The sequence below is a fragment of the Schistocerca piceifrons genome, chromosome 6 (genome assembly GCF_021461385.2).
Source record: "Schistocerca piceifrons isolate TAMUIC-IGC-003096 chromosome 6, iqSchPice1.1, whole genome shotgun sequence".
Lineage (NCBI taxonomy): Eukaryota > Metazoa > Arthropoda > Insecta > Orthoptera > Acrididae > Schistocerca > Schistocerca piceifrons.
Window position 1 is genome coordinate 407,004,086 of NC_060143.1, and position 21,642 is coordinate 407,025,727.

Below are 21,642 nucleotides of genomic sequence, written 5' to 3' on the forward strand. Positions count from 1 at the left end.
AAACCTGAAAATTCTATCATTCTCAGGGAAAGGAGAATTACTTTTTATGGTCACTTGGTTCAAGGGAACTCGGGAAGACTGACTAAAAAACACTATTTGGCCATTTCGACAAAAATCCCAAAACGCAAATCAATTGGTCCAGGTAAATGGAACAGGACTTAGCAGCAATTACAAAAGCAGAAATTCTAGAGAGGGCAGCTTTTATAAACAAGACTAGAAAGTTCGGGGGTTTGGGCGAGAAAAAAACATCACTGAGTAGACAGATGAAAGAAGGAAAGAACACAGTGAATTAATAAAGAAACAGTGTAAGGGCTACAAATCATAAAAAAGGCACAGATGACCAAAATCGAAGAAAAAAGAAAGGAGAAGAAGAAACAAAAGTAAACTTTTCGCAATGGCAACATTATTTTGAAATCAGGGTCAGTAACTGAATATATTTATAATTCATTAATTAAAATTCCCGTCAGCGTTGCGGATTCTACTTTTTATTAGTGTCCTCTTTCGACAATTTTAGTTCATTATCAAAGAATTACCTCCGTTTGTGATGTTTCGCTGTAGATAATATATTTCTTTTCACATCAGATCAATGTAACAATTCATATTTGACTGTGTTACTATAGTCTTGGTACATCCGGCATTCAATGGGCATCTTTAGTTGTTTATACATAAAAATTTTATGTGTAAACAACTAAAGATGCCTATCTGATTTTGAATGTACCAAGACAATCGTAATACAGTCAAATAACATTTGCTGCACTGATCTGATGTAAAAAAGGAATTGTGTTATGTTATTATCATAATATTATTATAATAAAAACGTTATATGCAGCTCAAATGCGAGCCTCAATAAATTATTGACAAAGTTAACTTTGTTGTAGGGCTTGTGAAGAAGAGTAGTTATCAGTGGTGTCAGCTTGCAGGCGAATGCTGCTGCCTTACCTGGAAGCGCCGGGGCCGAGTGGACAGCGGGAGCCGCCGAGTAGGAGACGGCCGGGGAGCCGAGGAAGCCCGCGCTGGCCACGCCCACCGCCACACACACGCACAGCAGCACCGCCTGTGGGAAACACAGCTTCAGTCACTATGTGAACAATGCAAACGTAGAGCTCTCAAACTGACCCCCAATCTTCACTACAATTTATATTTGGTATTTCATGTACGGCACACGCGCTTTCTGCGGCGTTTACAGTGTCAGTTCGCTACAGTCTTTAACAGAGAATAAAGTAGACGAGAGATTAGCTGTTTTATTACATCGCACGCACTGTTGAACAAAGCGAGACACACTCAGGAAACAAGTGAAATGTTCTGACTAGACTACTCTCTGTCCTTCAGTGCCATTATCCAGCAAGGTGCGTACTCGAGCGTCTGTAGTTTTTGGGTAACGGGAGAGACATGCTTGTTGGCAGTCGGCAATGTGATGTTAGGCAGTCGGCAGTAAGATGTTAGGCATGCCCCTATTCAGCAACATTTTTTTATTCTGCTACAAATCTTCATTACTGCCGAGTGTCCACATACTGTTATTCATCCGCGGAAATAATCTCTTCGCTGCAAACTCAAGAGTTTCGTTGGTAACTTGGAGAAATTTGTTCACTTGTGACAGGTCAAAATAGTTCGCCAGACGGGAGTCTATGTGCGAGCTTTCGTGAACACTGCGGAACGAATTTCACTACCCTAACATACTCCACAGACCGTCATAGAGAATCAGCTTGCTACAGGGGTTTCCTGGCGCTTCTTCATGAGGTATAATCGATGTGGCGAGGAATGAGGACCCTAAGCAGCTCAAGCAGTTACGCGAGACATAAGCATAATGCCTTTGACAGAGTCTATTTTACATCTATTCTATTTGGCAGTCTCAAACTTACAGTGAACAGGAATTATCTAACCTAGATACTTCCAACTGGCCGACACAGTCCAAAGTATTGCGCTGTCCAAGCACGCCTACCTGGCTAAGTTACAGTGGGAGAGGGCTGGAGTGTTCGGAACGTATGTACAAGGGCAAGTCAGAAAGTAATGCAGCCCATTTCTTTTCATCCTTCGTTAACTTTGTAATACAGTAATAACAAATTCGGGGCTATTCCGAAAACGTTCTTCTACAGCCCATTCCAGCAGCAAGAGTCCAACATCAACTGATAACTAGAAACTGACCGATACCGAGGTACATTAAACACAGCCTTCTGTAATTGAATTCCTCCCCGAATTAGGTGAGAGACCCTTTCGTTTTCATAAAAGGCTCGAAATATATGTGGAGATGCTACAGTGGACGTCAGCAGCATTAAACGATGGGGTCATCGCTGTAGAGAATCTGAAGGGCAGGCACAACTGGCTAATGCGCCGAGGAGCAACCAGCCAGCTACTGCAGAAACTTCACAAAACATCTAACGTGTCGACCACAACATCTGCCATTACAATATCAGACTTCCATCTTTTCAGTCTACTCAGAAGAGGTCATCGGGTGCATTAATTTTAAGATGCAGCGACCTTGAAATATTCTGTGTGCCACTGGCTGAGGAAGCGGGGCCATAACGTTTACTGCAGAGGTGTACATGGCGCAACAAAACTGTGGACAAAGTTCGTGATGATATTGAAATCTTACAAAGCAATGTAGAATGCTGTAGCTGTTACCGTATGTATATGGTGCCTATTTTTCTGGAAAATAAAAGTAAAAAGTTAGGAGGCATTTCTCTATGATTGACAGTTGCGTATTAGTCCTGTGCTAAGTTACGACGGCTTCTGGTCTTGGGGTTTAGAACACACAGCGAAAGGCAAAATTAGACACCCTGTCCGGCAGACAATTTCAAATTTTTGTATGTCATCAACGCACTGAATTCTAATTAAAGATTGGAATTCGATCTCATTAGAAAAGTATCTGTACTAAATTGTAAGCGCTACAATACATGCTCTGTTAGCTAATAAGCGAGCCTAATAAGCGAGCTCTACAGAACTTTCGACCAGATGCTGTGCCACATAACCTGAACATTCGTTCCAATGCAGAATGATTTAATCTATGATAAGGTAATTGCAGTATCGAAGACAAACTTTTCTCTTAGTCATCAGTCTTTTGAGTGGTTTGATGCGGCACAGCCTCTCCTGTGGAAACCGTTTCATGCAGTGTACCACTTGCAACCTAAGTCCTGCGTCCTCATATACTTGCTGAATGTATTTCAGCCTCTGTCTTCCTCTACAGCTTTTATCCTCTACAGCGCCCTGTAACACCAAGGAGGTTATTCCGTGATACCTTGACACATGTCCTATCTGTGGTGTCACCGCCAGACACCACACTTGCTAGGTGGTAGCCAAAGAATCAGTCAATGTAGTTGCGAAAAGGTATACCTTCTTTCGTACAAAACGTACGGCAGGCCAGACTAATCGGGAGTGGGTTGCAACCTTGCAAGGCCTTACTAGGGATTGTGCTTTTTAGTGTCAATGTGGACTCCCTTATTCAGATACTATGGTACGTGATGCAATTGCACAGAACGTTTCTGATGTTCGTATAAGGGAACAGATTTTGAAACTAGTCAAGCTCTCCCTTCAACAAGTGATGGACATATTGGATCGGCAGGACACACTTGACTTTGCTCAGGAATCATTTGAAACTTCACGAGCCGTGTGTCAGGTTAACCGGCCCGCCGGGCGAGCTGCACGGAGCAGTAAACAGCTGACGTACACGTACAAACAGCTGGGCACACCTCCGTTGCGTGACGCAAATGTTAACTAGTTATTCAGGTCAAGATATCCCTGAGTTAGGGCAGTGCAGCCTTCTTGCAACATACAAAGGACAAACAAAACTAGTGTCATTTTACGTCCTTCGTTCTTCTTCTGCAGTCAACTTGTTTGGTTTCGATTTATTTCAGTTGTTTAACTTGTCTACAGTAAATCAGGTCCTATCAGTGACCAGACTGTGCCTTCAGACAGTGTTTCTCGTCTATGTGAAGAATTTGCGGACATTTTTGCACCGGGCCTCAGTTGCGCTAAGAACTATAAAGCACTTTTGGAACTGAAAGTAAACGCGCAACTGAAATTTTTCAGAGCGCGCAATGTTCCCCACGCATTGCGTGATGAGGTCGCAAAAACATTACACGATTTGGAATCACAAGGTGTAATTGAACGTGTTCAGGCTTCTCTCTGGGCATCACCCTTAGTAACTTTGCCAAAACCTTCGGGAAAATTGAGACTTTGTGTGGACTCAAGGCAACAGTGAATCCACAACTAGTGATTGCAACTTTTCCCTTACCCCGCCCGGAAAATCTTTTTGACAAACTGTGCCCGGGTAAATATTTTTGGACCTCGCAGATGCGTACTTGCAAATACCGGTGGAAGAAGAATCCCAGCGCGTTTTGGTGGTTAACACGCATCTTAGGTTGTATCGATTCAAAGGACTGCCATTCGCGTGTGCATCCGCCCCTGCATTGTTTCAGCAATATCTACAAACTGTTTGTGCGTCGGTCCCTACTGCAGCAAATTATCTGGACGATATTGTGATCTCCGGAAAGATGGAAGAAGAACATTTGGCCAATCTCAGAACATTATTTCCGGTCTTGCGACAAAATGGTCTTCGCTTGCGGAAGGACAAATGTGTGTTTTTTGCTCGTGATTTGCCATACCTGGGACATGTACTCAATGCCCAAGGCATACATCCCAGTCCCACGCACCTTCATGCTACAGAGTGTGCTGGGAAAAATAAATTACTATAACAGATATGTGCCACATGCCTCTTCCATTTCAGCTTCGCTTCATCGCTTACGCTGTAAAGGTGTTCCGTTCGTCTGGACGACGAAATGCGAACGCGCCTTTCGCCAGTTGAAATCGGCGTTGCTTTCCAATACTTGCCTTACGCCATTCGATCCCCAGAAGACCCTTTTGTTGATGGTGGATGCATCGGATTTCGGAATCGGTGCTGTGCTTGCGCACAAAGATGGATCGCACGATCGCCCTATTGCCTTTGCGTCCAAATTGCTCTCGTCTGCACAAAGAAATTATTCACAGATCGAGAAAGAAGCATTGGCTCTCGTATTTGGTGTTACAAAGTTTCATGATTTCTTGTATGGTCGTCACTTTACCATCATCACAGACCACAAACCTTTGACATCGCTTTTTCATCCGAACAAGCCTGTACCTCCACGTACAGCGCAGAAATTCATTCGCTGGTCTATTTTCCTCTCGCAGTACCGCTACGATATCTTGTATCGGTCCAGTGCTAAGCACGGAAACGCCAATGCGTTGTCCCGTTTGCCTGTTACTGAGGATAGACCATTCGATTCCTTCGAAGTTGCTTGCATGTTCATTGATTCGGAAACCGATGACGTGGTCGTATCGTTTCCGATTGATTTTCGTCGTGTAGCTACAGCCACAGCTGCCGACTCTGCCCTTGCTACCGTTCTGCGTTTTGTTGCTACGCAATGGCCCTTGTCAAAGTCACGGATCGGGGATCCGTTGGTTCGCCGATTTTTTGCTCACCAGGAGATACTTTTTGTACGACGTGGTGTTTTGTTGTTGCGTTCTGATAATGATCAGTCCAGGGTCGTGGTATCACATTCGTTACTGTCCTCAGTCTTACAGCTTCTCCACCAAGGATATTGGGGTATAGTGAGAACGAAACAACTTGCTCGTCAGCACTGTACTTGGTTTGGAATCGATGCCGCGATTACGAATATGTGCTCTTCTTGCATGATGTGTGCTGAACAACAATCAGCACCACCGCGGAAATTCTTTGCATGGCCAAAAGCCACTTCCCCTTGGCAACGCCTACACATCGATTTTGCTGGTCCAGTCTGGAATGCTCGATGATTGGTTGTGGTAGATTCATTCCATAATTTTACTTTTGTTGTCCGGATGTCTTCCACGACGTCATCTGCCACCATCCAAGCGTTATCTGCTATCTTTTGCATTGAAGGTCTTCCAAAGACTATTGTTTCCCACAATGGCCCACAATTCATGCCCGCAGAATTTCAGTCATTCTGCAAGGCCAATGGTATTCAACATCTGACATCCGTGCTGTTTTCGCCACAGTCAACCGATGCTGCTGAACGATTGGTCACAGATGTTGAAGTTGAAAGAGTCGCATTCTCAGGATGACGCGTTATTGCTCTTTTTGTCCTCGTATCACTCTCAGCACCGAGATGGTCGCTCGCCGGCTGAGTTGCTCCACGGTCGTCATCATCGAACCTTGATGTCTTTGGTACATCCGCCGCATCAGGTTCCTGGGCAGCGGCAGACACCTGCTTTTGCTCCAGGCGACGTTGTCTACTACTGCCACTATCGAGGTTCACGGCGTTGGCTCGAAGGGCGCATTCTTCGCTGCCTCGGCCGCGCTATGTATCTGGTTTTGGGGGCCTCTGGTGAGATGCGCCGGCATCTCAATCAGCTGCGCCTCTGTCGTCGCACAGGATCTGCCGCTCGCCGTCTGCTTTCAGCGACGGTGCCGTCCGGTCAGCGCCCTGGGGACCCATCTACTGGCTCGCCTCAGCCCCAGGTGTTACCGACGCTGCCTTCCATTTTGCCCCATGGCGACGCGCCGCCGCCGCCGCCTGTTCTCCCGCCGGCGATGCCCGCAGTGGTCGCGTCGCTGCAACCACCGGGTACCTCCCTGGGTCACGCGCCGCCGATCGCTTCCCGTGACCAGTTGTCCTCCGACATGGAACTCTTGCCCGCTCCGGACCATGTGTCGTCTTCGTCCGTCGGGTGCCCCCGGCCCGATGGAGGTCGACCCTTCTGCCCCTCCTGTCTCTCTACGGGCGCTCCCCGCTCCCCGCGGTCCGAATGGCAGGGTGCGGGTGGCACAGCCTCGCCTGTTGTTAGGCTCCCCACCTCGTCGCATACGTCAACATGGGGTCCTTCTCACGGCGGGCGGAAGCCTTATGCCACAACCGTACGCCGATTTGCGGGGGAGGAATGTGGTGTCACCGCCAGACACCACACTTGCTAGGTGGTAGCCTTTAAATCGGCCGCGGTCCGTTAGTATACGTCGGACCCGCGTGTCGCCACTATCAGTGACTACAGACCGAGCGCCGCCACACGGCAGGTCTAGAGAGACTTCCTAGCACTCGCCCCAGTTGTACAACCGACTTTGCTAGCGATGGTTCACTGCCTACTTACGTTCTCATTTGCCGAGACGATAGTTTAGCATAGCCTTCAGCTACGTCATTTGCTACGACCTAGCAAGGCGCCATTATCAGTTACTATTGATATTGTGAATCATGCACCGTCAAGAGCGACGTTCACCATTAATGGATTAAAGTTAAGTATTCCACCAGCTACGTCCGTTTTTCTAAATTCTAATTTCCTTGTCCTGTTCCGGACCTCACGCCAGCCTGCCTGAGCTAAAACGCGTGCCTCTCGGCCTCCTCTAGTAACATGGTGTTGGCTCTCCTGCCAACCACAACACTATCATTCTGTCCCTTCTTCTTTCCAGTGTTTTCCATACATTCCTTTCCTCATCATCGATTCTACGGAGAACCTCGTCATTCCTTATCTAATTTTCAACATTCGTCTGTAGCATCACATCTCAAATGCTTCGATTCTGTTTGTCCCTTTTGTCCTCCTATTCATGATTCACGACTATACAGTGCTGCGTTTCGAACGAAATTATCAGAAATTTCTTCCTCAAATGAAGGATTATGTCTGATAAAAGTAGAATTATCTTGACCAGTACAACCCCAAGCACAGAGAAAAATCGCTACTTCCCTGATATCTTGATTCGAAATGGGAGTATCGCCTGCACTTGTCCACATATGAGGTAATACATAATACTTGGAAACGGCTACGTTTATGCAAAAACTTACACTATATACGAGAAGAGAGAATGTATTAGTACTAAACTATTCTAGTCCGTATTTGGGAAAAATACTAGGAAGGAATACAACGTGGAATTTCTATTAGAATGTTGTTGTTGTGGTCTTCAGTCCTGAGACTGGTTTGATGCATCTGTCCACGCTACTTTATCTTGTGCAAGCTTCTTCATCTCCCAGTACTGCAGCCTACATCCCTCTCAATTTGCTTAGTGTATTCATCTCTTGGTCTCCCTCTACGATTTTTACTCTCTACGCTGCCCTCCTATACAAAATTCGTGATCCCTTGATGCCTCACAACATGTCCTACCAATTGATCCCTTCTTCTAGTCACGTTGTGCCACAAACTCCTCTTTTCCCCAATCCTATTCAGTACCTCCTCATTAGTTATGTGATCTACCCATCTAATCTTCAGCATTCTTCTATAGCACCACATTTCGAAAGCTTCTATTCTCTTCTTGTCTAAGCTATTTATCGTCCACGTTTCACTCCCATGCATGGCTACACTCCATACAAACACTTTCAGAAACGACTTCCTGACGTTTAAATCTAAACTCGATGTTAACAAATTTCTCTTCTTCAGAAACGCTTTCCTTGCTATTGCCCGTCTACATTTCATATCCTCTTTACTTCGACCATCATCAGTTATTTTGCTCCCCAACTAACAAAACTCCTTTACTACTTTAAGTGTCTCATTTCCTAATGTAATTCCCTCAGCATCACCCGACATAATTCGACTATATTCCATTAGCCTCGTTTTGCTTTTGTTGATGTTCATCTTATACCCTCCTTTCAAGACACTGTCCATTCCGTTCAACTGCTCTTCCAAGTCCTTTACTGTCTCTGACAGAATTACAATGTAATCGGCGAACCTCAAAGTTTTTATTTCTTCTCCATGGATTTTAATACCTACTCCGAATTTTTCTTTTGTTTCCTTCACTGCTTGATCAATATACAGATTGAATAACATCGAGGAGAGACTACACTCCCTTCCCAACTACTGCTTCCCTTTCATGTCCCTCGACTCTTATAACTGCCATCTGATTTCTGTACAAATTGTAAATAGCCTTTCGCTCCCTGTATTTTACCCCTGCCACCTTCAGAATTTGAAAGAGAGTATTCCAGTCAACATTGTCAAAAGCTTTCTCTAAGTCTACAAATGCTAGAAATGTAGGTTTGCCTTTTCTTAATCTAGTTTCTAAAATAAGCAAGCCGTAGGGTCAGTATTGCCTCATGTGTTCCAACATTTTCACGGAATCCAAACTGATCTTCCCCGAGGTCGGCTTCTACCACTTTTTCCACTCGTCTGTAAAGAATTCGCGTTAGTATTTTGCAGCCGTGACTTATTAAACTGATAGTTCGGTAATTTTCACATCTGTCAACACCTGCTTTCTTTGGGATTGGAATTATTATATTCTTCTTGAAGTCTGAGGGTATTTCGCCTGTCTCATACATTTTACTCACCAGATGGTAGAGTTTTGTCAGGACTGGCTCTCCCAAGGCTGTCAATATTTCTAATGGAATGTTGTCTACTCCCGGGTCCTTGTTTCGACTTAGGTCTTTCAGTGCTCTCTCAAACTCTTCTCGCAGTATCATGTATCCCATTTCATCTTCATCTACATCGTCTTCCATTTCTATAACATTGCCCTCAAATACATAGCCCTTGCATAGACCCTCTATATACTCCTTCCACCTTTCTGCTTTCCCTTCTTTGCTGAGAACTGGGTTTCCATCTGAGCTCTTGATATTCATGCAAGTGGTTCTCTTTCATCCAAAGGTCTCTTTAATTTTCCTGTAGGCAGTATCTATCTTACCCCTAGTGAGATAAGCCTCAACATCCTTACATTTGTCCTCTAGCCATACCTGCTTAGCCATTTCGCACTTCCTGTCGATCTCATTTTTGAGACGTTTGTATTCCTTTTTGTCTGCTTCATTTATTGCATTTTTATATTTTCTCCTTTCATTAATTAAATTCAATATTTCTTCTGTTACCCAAGGATTTCTACTAGCCCCCGTCTTTTTACCTACTAGATCCTCTGCTGCCTTCACTACTTCATCCCTCAAAGCTACCCATTCATCTTCTACTGTATTTCTTTCCCCCATTCTTGTCAATTGTTCCCTTACGCTCTCCCTGAAACTCTGTACAACCTCTGGTCCTTCAGGCCCCATCTCATTAAATTCCCACCTAATCTACTAGAATAGAACCTTCAATTTCTGGGAAGGGTACTGGGAAATTACGGTGCATGGAAATTGCTTAAAGACGCTAGTACAACAATTGTACAGTATTGCTCCAATATTTGGAGATCAAAATGACTCTGAGCACTATAGGACTTAACATCTGTGGTCATCAGTCCCCTAGAACTTAGAACTACTTAAATCTAACTAACCCAAGGACATCATACACATCCATGCCGGAGACAGGGTTTGAACCTGCGACCGTAGAAGTCGCGCGGTTCCGGACTGAAGCGCCTAGCCACCCTTGCCGGGAATGTTTGGAGATTTCGTAAGTTAGTCATGAAAGTAGATTTCAAATTCGTATTGCGCTCCTGGGATATCAATAGATAGGTATAGAGCATACGAAAGTGAAACATATTCTAGAGTCTTGTACCGCAAGGAGGCAAAGGAGGGGACATTGTTGTGGGTGGCCGATACCGTCTTTCTACACAACAAATTTACACGTGGATTAACACGATTCTTTATTTACATGAACATTTACTTAACTGTAGTAGAGTCCATGTTCTGTGGTACAAGCTCATCAGTAATAGTCCTCTTCCAAAATTGTCGGTAATCTTGCTATTTCAAACTTTAGTCTCACTGCCAGTCCCACAATAATCACTAATGTGGTCGCTATGTACTGTCGTAGCTTGTGACGATACTGACACACGCCAACCTGGAAGAGTGGGCCAGTGATGCGTTCCAGTCAGCGGCGGCGGTCTAATCACATGTTTTTGAGAGGGCGTTGGCGGCATGTTGCTTGTCAGTGTGTCTCCGGCCTCTCTCGTGATAGGCGTTCTTGATCCTGCCCCTACTAATCGACGTTTGCTTCATCTTTGTCGACCGGTGTCGGCTTATGCCAGCGCACATATGTTTGAGGAATGTAAATAGGCAACTGTGGATTAAAGGGGAAATTATATGATGAAAATCTGTTGGGTGAGTTTCGGGGACACATTTTCGAGGAATAGTGTGGAACAATTGACACATCGTACATCTTGCAAAGGGACGTTAGAATGAGAGACTACAGAGATGGCTATTTTTACTTGCTCAATAAGCAAGTAAAATGGAGAGAAAACTTTAACACTGGAAACAAATACTCTCCACTTTACTGTAGCTTGCTTTTTCGCCATCCGTACTTAAAAATACAGTCATTTTTCCTCTTGCTTCATACGCAAATAGAACAGAATACAAATGGTTAATATTAGGTCTAAGTAACTTCCACCATGTATTGAACAGTGACTATCAGATTATACGCAGGGTGGTTTCAAAAGGATTCGCACAAAATAAAGGATTCGATACAGAAGTTGAAAAACAACAATTTTAGAATAGGAACTTTGGTCTTGGAAGTAATCCTAAGCTAGTGAAAGCCTTGGAATTTCAAGAACAACTATAACAATCAATACAGACACACTATAAATTCAGCAAAGGTTGAAAAAAGGCTCAAATGGCTCTGAGCACTATGGGACTTAACTTCTGAGGTCATCAGTCCCCTAGAACTTAGAACTACTTAAACCTAACTATTCTAAGGACATCACACACATCCATGCCCGAGGCAGGATTCGAACCCGCGACCGTGGCGGTCGCGCGGTTCCTGACTGTAGCGCCAAGAACCGCTCGGCCACTCCGGCCGGCTTTCAGCAAAGGTAATGTACAGTTTACTCAGTAGCATAATGTAAGGGTACGGCCACGGTTTTCCATCGGCGGTTTATTTTTCTCTTGTTATCCTGTAACAGGTCAGTGTTTCTCGGTATACAGGAGAAGAATATACTGCAGATAGAAGTCCTTGTCTGAACAGTTACCCACAAAGGCAACAGAGCACCGTATTCATAAGTGACACGGTCTATTTACCAAGCAACTAACTCCATCTTCTCCACAGGCAGTCGTGAGAATCAGTCGCGATCACTGAATAACAAACAACATTGCGAGACGTTCCGTCTGCGTACAAAATCACGTCTGCTACCAAAGCAGTGGCCTATTGGCGGCGCCAGGGTCTCTAACTTCGACGCTATGTTGTGTCGCTGGATGACGTTTCCTAACACGGGCCCCTATTCTCGATTTTTTCCTCAAGACACCCTCTATAACCCCTCGAAGATTGCCGCAACATTTCTAAGACTCCTTGTATGTGAAAATATTTTGAATTTTTACCCGCTGACTAATCTGATGTTTCTCTTTGTAACAGTTACGCAGGAGGAGACCAGACAACCGCTTCTTGTAAGGGGTAGTAAACCGCTTTAGCAGAAAACTTGAAGGCCTCCGGTATGGTTTCTACATTCCTTTCTTGCCAAGGGTGATACAATGAATTGGTCGTGCCCTCGTTGAAGGTATGAAACCAAAGTTCGCTTTAAGCCTTTCAGGCAAGCAGCTGAAAGAATAAATGATAGCCTGGAGACCTGAACAAGACACCTTCCGCCTGCACCACTTACACCCGACTCCGTGCAGACCCTGTTCACCCTCCCACCCCCACCCACGTCACCGGTAACCAGCCCATTGTTTTGAGTATTGAGCAATCTAACTCCAAGTAATATAAGATAGCGTCATGCGTGGTTAATAAACCATCTTCACTGACGTGAGCTGAAATTCACCAATGACATTATCGTCAAAATATAGGTGGTAAACTTTTCCGTACGAAAGTTGTGACGACGATAATTCTATAGAGATATGTATTCCAAATGTCTGGGGAAAAAGACAAAATTTGATACTTATCCAATCTACATTTTTAAGTAGGTAACTCTAATTTGCTGGAGGTATCGCTCACGAAAGACTTCGGTTTACAAGGGAATCTGAAGTGCTTCTCAGCCAGATTTTTCATCGGTGAAATATAGCACTTTTTATAAACTTCCTAATTTAGCTAAGAAGACTACGTTATCCTTACGTTGAAGCATGGATGTTGGAGAAACAAAATCTGTAGTTATGTACGGTTGATTGCTTTTCATAGCTGCGTTACTGCAGAGAGGTAATGGCTATCGAATGTTTCTACGGTGAACTTTACACTTCGCAACAGTGATGGCTTCAGCCCACAATTAGTGTAGAGAAAGACTTCAGAAGCTATTATACCCCCTTGTACCTCGGGTTTGTTCCACTGCATTGTATGGGAGTGAACCAAAGGTCGCGGAAAAATCCGAAAAGAGGAGAATCCAACCGGCTGAGATGTGATGCTATAGAAGGATGTTGAAAACTAGGTGCACTGATAAGAAATGAGGAATCTGTCCACAGAATCGGCACAGAAAGGACCATACGGAAATACAAGCAAGAGTAAGGAACAGGACGATAGGACATGCGTTAAGACTTCAGGGAATAACTTCCATGTTTTTATAGAGACCTGTAGAGGGTAAAAGCTACAGGGGAAGGCAGAGACTATAATATATTAGCCAAATAATTTACTATGTAGGGTGCAAGTATTACCCTGAGATGAAGAGGTTGGCACAAGAAAGGAATTCGTGGTGAGCCACATCGATCCAGCCAGAAGACTAATAAGACTCCGATTTAAAACTGCGAATAGTACGAATTTCCTTTAACTCAATATCCCACAGTGTCTTTCGACACCATAATATTCTCTTATAAGAATATGTTTAGTCGAAGGGATAGTACTGAAGTTACTAAAGTAATGTAACCTGCCTAGTGCCCAATCTATCGTTGCTGTGAAATGAGCTATTTTCTATCCTAAAGATTATGGCGTCGAAATCTTATCGCTGAGATTCGTATCGCAGCGCCTCGCTCACCTGAGAAGCCATGATGCGAGTTCTCTTTAGTTGACCGAGATGGGAGGGACTGACGACTCCAGACGAAGCGCTGGCCCCTTATATAGTCCACTAGAGCCCCTCCCACGAGACTGACCACTGCCACATACGACTTGTGAGCGTTCGCTCCGGAGCACAGTCTCACCTTGAGAAATATTCGGAATGACGAAACCCACCCGTCCAGTTTCTGGCAGTGGCATCAGACGCACCTCCAAATCTTCTTTCCCAAGTTGGTCATTGCGCTGCATTACGACTTTACATCGTCCAGACTTCATCTTAATGATCAAAGAGAGTGTGATGTCTGTCTCATTAACTGAGAAATCTTCGAAAACCAGGCAGCCAGTCAGCGACAAAAATCATCCACAAGCAACATGCTGAAATGTGAAATAAATCATAAATAGTATAAAACTGGCTGACTAAAGTTAGACTATGCTTTTTTTTAAAAAAAAAAGGGCATCATGGACACGTGCGAACATTAAAATTCTTTATTTCGAAAACACAGTATTACATTTATAGCTTTTTGCCATTTTGAAATAGAAGACAGCAATAATTTTGTGCCTTAGCACGCATCGTAGTTGTAAAATATCAGGCGTATTCGGAAGCATGTAACAGGTTAAAGCTGAAATTCGAACATTAAATTTCAAACATAAATAACTGTAACATGAACACTAAATAAATTTTCACCTCCCAAGATCGCTAAAATCAATTATTCTTGCAGATCACCGATTTCGGCAGTTCTCTGTTACCACCTTCGGATTATGTTTATATCATTACGTAATCTTCTCTTGCATTACAGTAACTGGTGCTGCACAACGTATGTCAATGTTGTATAGCACCACTTACTATACTGAAGAAGATGGTTGTGTAAGATCGTGTAACGGTGTAAAAATAGACCGGAAGATGGCAACAGAGAAATACCGAATCCGATAATCTATATGAATAAATGATTTTAGCGATCTTGCAGTTGAAAATTTATTAGCTGTTCGCAATACGAGGGCTATACGGAAAGTAATGCACGATCGGTCACAAAATGGAAACCACAGTGAAAATCAAAAATGTTGTATTTGCAGCAGTTAGCTACACGTTCTCTACAGAATCGACTCTCAAAGCCATTTGTCGTAGCGTTGCACCAACTTCCCAATACCCTCGTCATAGAAATACCTGTGCTTTCCGCCACTTTTCTACTCAGGTCTGCAGTTCGTTGTCTGTATCAAAATGTTTTCTTCATAGCCAGTGGTTCATGTGAGCAATGATGAACATCAGAGGGAGCCAAGTCCGGGATGTATGATGGGTGACCAAACACTTCCCATCGAAAACGCTGCAGGCGCGTCCTGTTTGCCCCAGCAGTTTCGGTCGAAAATTACCACGAAGAAGGAAGTTTATGTCTCTTACGTTATATGGTGTTGCATGAAATCAGCCAAAACCTCTCAGCGGACACCCGTAGTTGGCGGGAGAGACTATTGTTCTAAGTATCTTTACGCGCTCACTTGCTCACTGTGTGCACAGAACGTAAAAAGCGACGTGACGCAATCGACTGGAATACTGCCCAGCACAACTTTTCAAAGCTTCATCGGATTTTCACTTTCGGTTCCATTCCGCGACCTATCAGACCTTACTTTGTGAATGTCCCTCGTATTACAGATGGTCCTCACGCTAACGATATCAGGAGTTTATAATATGTGTAAGAGTTGATGACTACCCTGGTGTCATTTCAAAAGTTTTTTTCCACCCCAGTCAACAAAAATTGGATGTTATATGTTGCTACGAATAAATAAACGATTTACACTGTATCACTTATAGTCTCTGAATCCATACCAGCTTTCAGCGCCAATCAAATTTTATATGTCAATTTGATAAGTTCAGTTACGAATTCAACAGCAAAAAATTCAGGCTGACATACAGGAAGCTTCACAGCAGCGTTGACTCCTCTACACCGTTCTCCGTCACACTCTTTCTTCTGAAGGCACTAGTGCATCAAGTTTAGGGAGTTGACTGATTAAAGTTGTATGTCGAGAGGTGTGTTTAGATGGCTCAATTATGATCGTATCCAGGAGTAATATTTCAGTTAACTTGAAGTAATTGATCCTCCAAATCCATTTTAAGCTCCAATTTCCGAAACTTTGCCCACACATGGGTTTCTGACATTTCTTGTCGCTTGGTCACACACGAATGTATTATAAATTTATTATTCCTTTGGCTTTCATTACTCGCAGTATTTTATTAATGGTTGCTATAGCCAGTTCTCGGACCGCATTGAAGACCAATAATTGATTCACAACAGCAATTATTTTCATGTTATTCTCAATATCATATTCTGCCAAGCACCGACGAAAATTCGAATAATAGCAAGTGCACTGTTACGGAAAACGGGCCTAGAAAGAAAGCTGTACATTGTCGTGGGCCTAGAAAGACAGAGAGCTGTGCATTGTCCTAGAATATTACTGTCAGTAGACGAACGAGCGAAATCGAACTAGATAACTGCTTGATAGTGTCCATTATGATCATTTCCTTCATCAACGATTTCGTAGGTGTCAGAACTAAAATAAATATTCCCTTTCGCTCTCCGTCGAGAGTGATCTTCTTTCGTATCATGTCAAGGTAGGCCACGTTTCATTTGGTGTGTCCAAGCACAAAGGTTCATCATGCTCATCTACAAAAACGATATTCGTATAGTTATACAGTAGAGGATGCTGGGGGACGTAACAGGATACACATGCGGTGCTACATCACATCAACAACTGTGTCAATCTGCTTGAAGCCATGGTCGCTCCAAAACGGACTGTAAACAGAACACTGCATCACATTGCTCGTCTTGTATTTTGGACCTGTAAACGTAAATGTAGAACTATTTATGTCGGGATTACTTAATTCCCTTGTGTGATTTTTCCGAAAGTAATGGCCCAAGATATGGTAAAATCTAGTTTCTTTTTGCCATAAAGGAACGGTTCCAGCCAACGGAATCATATTACCTGTTTGAGCCTCAGAAAGTTGGCGGAGTACACTATCGAGATGGAAAAGTTTGATTTATCAATAGGTACTGTGTACACGTCAGTTCAATGCAGGCAGCGTTTATCATATTTGGGCCAGTTGCCACTAACAGAGCATCTGATTGAACTAATGCAGTAATTTACTGCCGATGTTTTTAGTGATTCCAGTGAACATCAGGAGGAGTGCCCTGACGTAACTGCGCAGCAATAAGATCATCTACACTTTCGGACGCAGGGTGAGGCGGCGCAGTAAGTATTTTCGCGACTGGAGTTTCTGCACAACAGCGCGAGTTATGCTCAGGGCAGGGAGACGCCTTGGCCGTTTTTCCTTTCTTTCTTTCCGACTTCCCTTTTGTAATCAGTGCTCTAACTGGTTTGAAGCGGATAGCCATGAAATTCTCTGTTGTACAAAATTCTTCATTTCGGAGTGGCACTTGCAACTTACCTCCTCTGTTACTTGCTGGTTGTATTCCAATTTCTTTCTTCCCTTACAGATTTTTACCTCTACAGTTGCCTCTAGTAATAAAGACGTTAATCCCTCATGTCTTAACAAATGTCCCATCAACACGTCCTTTGTGTCACTGTTTTCCATTTCTTCCTTTCCACGCCGATTCTGCGGACGATTTCCTACTTCCTCATAACTCAACATGATTTTCAAAACTCTCTGTAGTAATTTTTCCCACTAGCCATGATCCGCTACCAGTTCTCCATAGAAAATTTTTTCTCAAATCATAGTTTATGTTTGATACCTGCAGACACCTCTTGTCCAGGAATGTCCTCTTTGCCTGTACTAGCGGGGTTTTTATGTTCTCGTTGCTCCTTCCGTCATGGGCTATGTTGCTTCCAAGGCTGGAGATTTCCTTAATTTCTTCTCCTTCGATTTGATTCAAGTTTTGCTAATTTTCTCACTATTCACATCCCTGAAACTTCTCATTACCTTTGTCTTTTTTTCGGTTTACTCTCTGTGCATATTCTGTACTTACTAGATGGTTCGTTCCCTTCAACAGATCCCGTAATCCTTCTTCACTTTCGCTGAGAATAGCAATTTCGTTACCGAATTTATCATTGACGTCCTTCCTCCCTGAGTTTTCATCCTACTCTTGAACATTTCTTTTACTGCCATCATTGCTTCTTTGATGTATAGATTGAACAAAAAGGGCGATAGACTGTATTTATGTCTTACACCACTTTTAATCCGAGCATTTCGTTCTTGCTTCTCCAGTCTTATTGTTCCCTCTTTCTTCTTGAACATGTTTTATACCACCCGTTTTTCCGTATAGCTTAGTCCAATTTTTCGCAGAATTTCGAACATCTTGCTCCCATTCACATTGTCGAACGCTTTTTCTATGTTGACAAAATCATTGAGCGTAACTTGACATTTCTTCAGTTTTGCTTCCAGTTTCAAGCACAAGGTCACAACTGACTCTCTGGTGCCTTTATCTTTCTTAAAGCCAAACTGATCGTTATCTAACACATCCTCAGTTCCTTTTCCATTATTCTGTATACTAGTATGATTCTTGTCAACAACTTCGATGCATGAGATGTAAAGGTGTTTGTGCATATTTGTTGCGTCCATCTGCCCTTGCTCTCTTGGGAACTGTCTGGATGATATTTTTCCGAAAGTCAGATGGTACGTCGCCAGTCTTATATATTCTACAAACCAACTTGTATAGTTATTCGGATGTCACTTCCCTCAATGATTTTAGGGACTCCGAATGGCATATTATTCATCCCTTCTGACTTACTTGGTCTCGTCTTCGTGAGCTCTTTCAAACTCTGATTGATACAAGATCGCCTATGTCTTTCTTATCGACTTCAGTTGTTTCCTCTATCACGTCATCAGACAAGTCTTAACCCTCATAAAGCCTTAAATGCGCTCTTCCCACCTACTCACTCTTTCCTCTGCGTGTAACAGAGGAATTCCATTTGCACTCTTAATGTTACCGTCCTTGCTTTTCATTTCACCAAAGGCTGTTTTGATTTTTCTTTATACTGGGCCAGTCCATCCGACAATCATTCCTTCTTCTGTCTATTCACATTTTCCTTCAACTGTTTCGCCTTGACTGCTGTGTACTTCCTGTTTACTTCATTCCTACCTATGTCTGACTGTCCAAACTTTCTAACTGCCCTCTTTGGAGATGTTGACTCCTCTTCAATTGAACTACCTGCTCGTGTTTTCTTTACTTCAGTTTTCACATCCTTAGTGAACTTCAAACACGTCTCATCATTCCTTAATACATCAGCATATCACTTCTTCCACACATTCTTCTGCACGATTCTCTTCAACTTAAGTCTACTCTTCATAATTACTAAATTATGATCTGAGGCTATATCTGCTCCTAGGTACGCCTTACAATCCAATGTCTGGTACCTGAGTCTCTATCTGAGCCTGACATAACCTATCTACAATACTCCCATGTCCCCAGATCGTTTCCAAGTAAACCTCCTGCTCTTGTGATTCTTCAACGGAGTATTCGCATTTAATTGCTAAAATTTATTGCAGAAGTCAATCTCTCTCCTCTCTCAATTCTACTGAATAGCCCATATTCTCATAATCATTTCTTCTATTTCTTCCCCAATAACCGCGTTCCAGACCGCCATGATTATTAGATTTCTCATCTCCCTACACATACTGAATTACCCACTCTCTATTTTCAGCTTGCGAAGTCAGCATATATACCTGCACTACAAGCCGTCTGCTTTGGTTTGCTGTCATGTCTGACGAGAACAACAATCCCATCATTGAAATGTTCACAGTAGCTCACTCTCTGCCCTACTTTCCTATTCGTTACAAATACCACTCCAGTAATTTTCTGCTGCTATTGATATTACCCTTTATTCGCCTGATAATCAATCTTCGTCTTCTTTCCATTTCACTTCACGAGCGCCTACTATATCTACGCTAAGTTTTTGTGTTTACTTTTTCACATTTTCTAGAATTCTCACTACGTTCAAACCTCTGATATTCCACGCTCCGACTGGTAGGTCATTATTCTTTCGTTGGCTATTCCATCTTTATCTCATGACCACCTTTCCCTTGTCAGTCCCTCCCGGAGATACGAATAGGAGACTAGTGCGGAATCTTTTGCCGTTAGAGAGATTATCGTTACACTTCTTCAATTACAGGACAGATGTCCTGTGGATGCACGCCACTTGTCTTTAATGCAGTCGTTTCCATTGCGTTCTGCATCCTCATGCCATTGATCATAGCTGATTCTTCCGCCTTTTGGGTGCAGTCTCTCATCCCAAGGGTAAGAGACTGCCTTGAACCTCCCTCCGCTACTCCACCGTCTTTGAGTAGGGCGTTGGCAGAGTGAGGGTGATTTCTTATGCCGGAAGCCTTTTATTTACACACTGTTACAGCTACAATTGTTCACAGAAGATTTGCTTTTTATGCATATTTCAAAGAATAGTCACAGATTTATCGTTTCATATGATTTCATAATTTGTTGGGTTGAAAGTCATATGTTTTTTGATATTCTTTTAAGTTTCGTAAAGATTCACCCCATTTTTTCAATGACATTGTTTATATTTCAGTTCAGTTTTTGTCATAAGAAAGTATTTAAGTTTTTACATATTGCATTTCTACTTATTTAGTGCTATCCGTTATTGATTTTAAATTGAGTGACTTGCTTTTTTGAGCACAATGATACACATATATATATGGATAATAGAAATATAAGTAAATTACAATTTACAGGCTATTATGGACAAATAGGGGAAAGAGTGCCTGGGATATGACATGGGACTTGGGGGGTACATCACTAAAACAAAGGCGTTTCTCTTTGCACTGGGATCTTCCCATGAAATTTAAATCACCAATTTTCTGCTCCGAATGCGATGATATTTTGTAACATAGGGAGAATCGATAATAAGGGAAATCAAAGTTCGCACAGAAAGATATGGGTATTCGTTTCAGCCGTGGGCTGTTCGAGAATGGAATGATAGTGAATTATTCGGAAGGTAGTTCGATGAATCCTTTGCCAGGCACTTAAGTGTGATTTGCAGAGTATCCATATATATGTACATGTAGATGAAGGGGCAAAGACAGAAGGTGAAATACGTGAATCAGAAACATGCCTATGAATATTAATGGAAAAGAAATAAGCAAATCACATTTAGACACATTTAGACAGACGGAAGAGGCGCAGTGTGTGTTAACAGAGTAAATTTTTGTTTAAAAAGAGGGGAGACAGACAGAGGAAGAGGAAAAGAGAGGGAGACGAGAAGAGAGGGGTTGAGGGAGACGTAGCATGTTTCTTTATAAAGACATTATTTAAATTATACGTTACAAAAGACACAAAACTGGTATACGTCAGATCTCTCTAATGACAGAATTTTGTGTTTGCAAATTTTCTTTGCAGCCAACACGTTCAGACACACAAAATACAAGACAGACTGAAAACATATAAAATACTGAACAATGTTCACTGTACTTCTATACATAACAAAAACTAAAACACAAAATTTATATACAGACGTTCATTTAATTGTCGATGATGATTGATTTTCGTACTTCTTTTGTGAGACCCGTAAATGATACGGAGCACTTAAGCACATGAGATCTGCACTTCCACTTTTCACTTCGACACCACACTTATGCGGGTGTGGGAGAGGTGTGAGGGAGGCGGCAGCGACGAGGGGCCTAGGCTGTTGTGGGAGTGGCGGCGGTCACGTCACGTGTTGCGGACGACGCCCTTAAGGCTGCGTCCAGCGAGATCTACAGGAAGTTAGGAAACATTTGTCAATATTTTTTCCGCTTGTTCCAACCCAGAATACATGACGTTTAGTTTACTAGCCAAACATGCTACACCTACAACCCGGGTGCAAAAGTTGACCTTGTGGCACTACAATTCGTTGTTACTCTCCACAAGATGGCAGTTGTTGCTTGAAACTGTTCAACTGCTAGATCTCATAAACATT

At 42.9% G+C, this 21,642-nt stretch overlaps 1 protein-coding gene across 2 annotated transcripts in view; it reads right to left on the minus strand.

The window, feature by feature from the left end:
- The window catches only part of LOC124802940 (cuticle protein 7-like), a 57,428-nt gene extending 43,676 nt beyond the window's left edge, over nucleotides 1-13,752 (minus strand). The window contains exons 1-2 of one of the 2 annotated variants that reach the window (XM_047264026.1): nucleotides 13,715-13,752; nucleotides 940-1,054 (exon numbers count right to left, since the gene is read on the minus strand). In XM_047264026.1, the coding sequence (XP_047119982.1) occupies nucleotides 940-1,054; nucleotides 13,715-13,726 (127 nt within the window). In that variant the 5' untranslated portion in view covers nucleotides 13,727-13,752. The remainder of the gene's footprint in view (nucleotides 1-939; nucleotides 1,055-13,714) is intronic. The other variant, XM_047264027.1, reaches the window with a different exon arrangement.
- Between the last annotated feature and the right edge of the window lie 7,890 nt (nucleotides 13,753-21,642).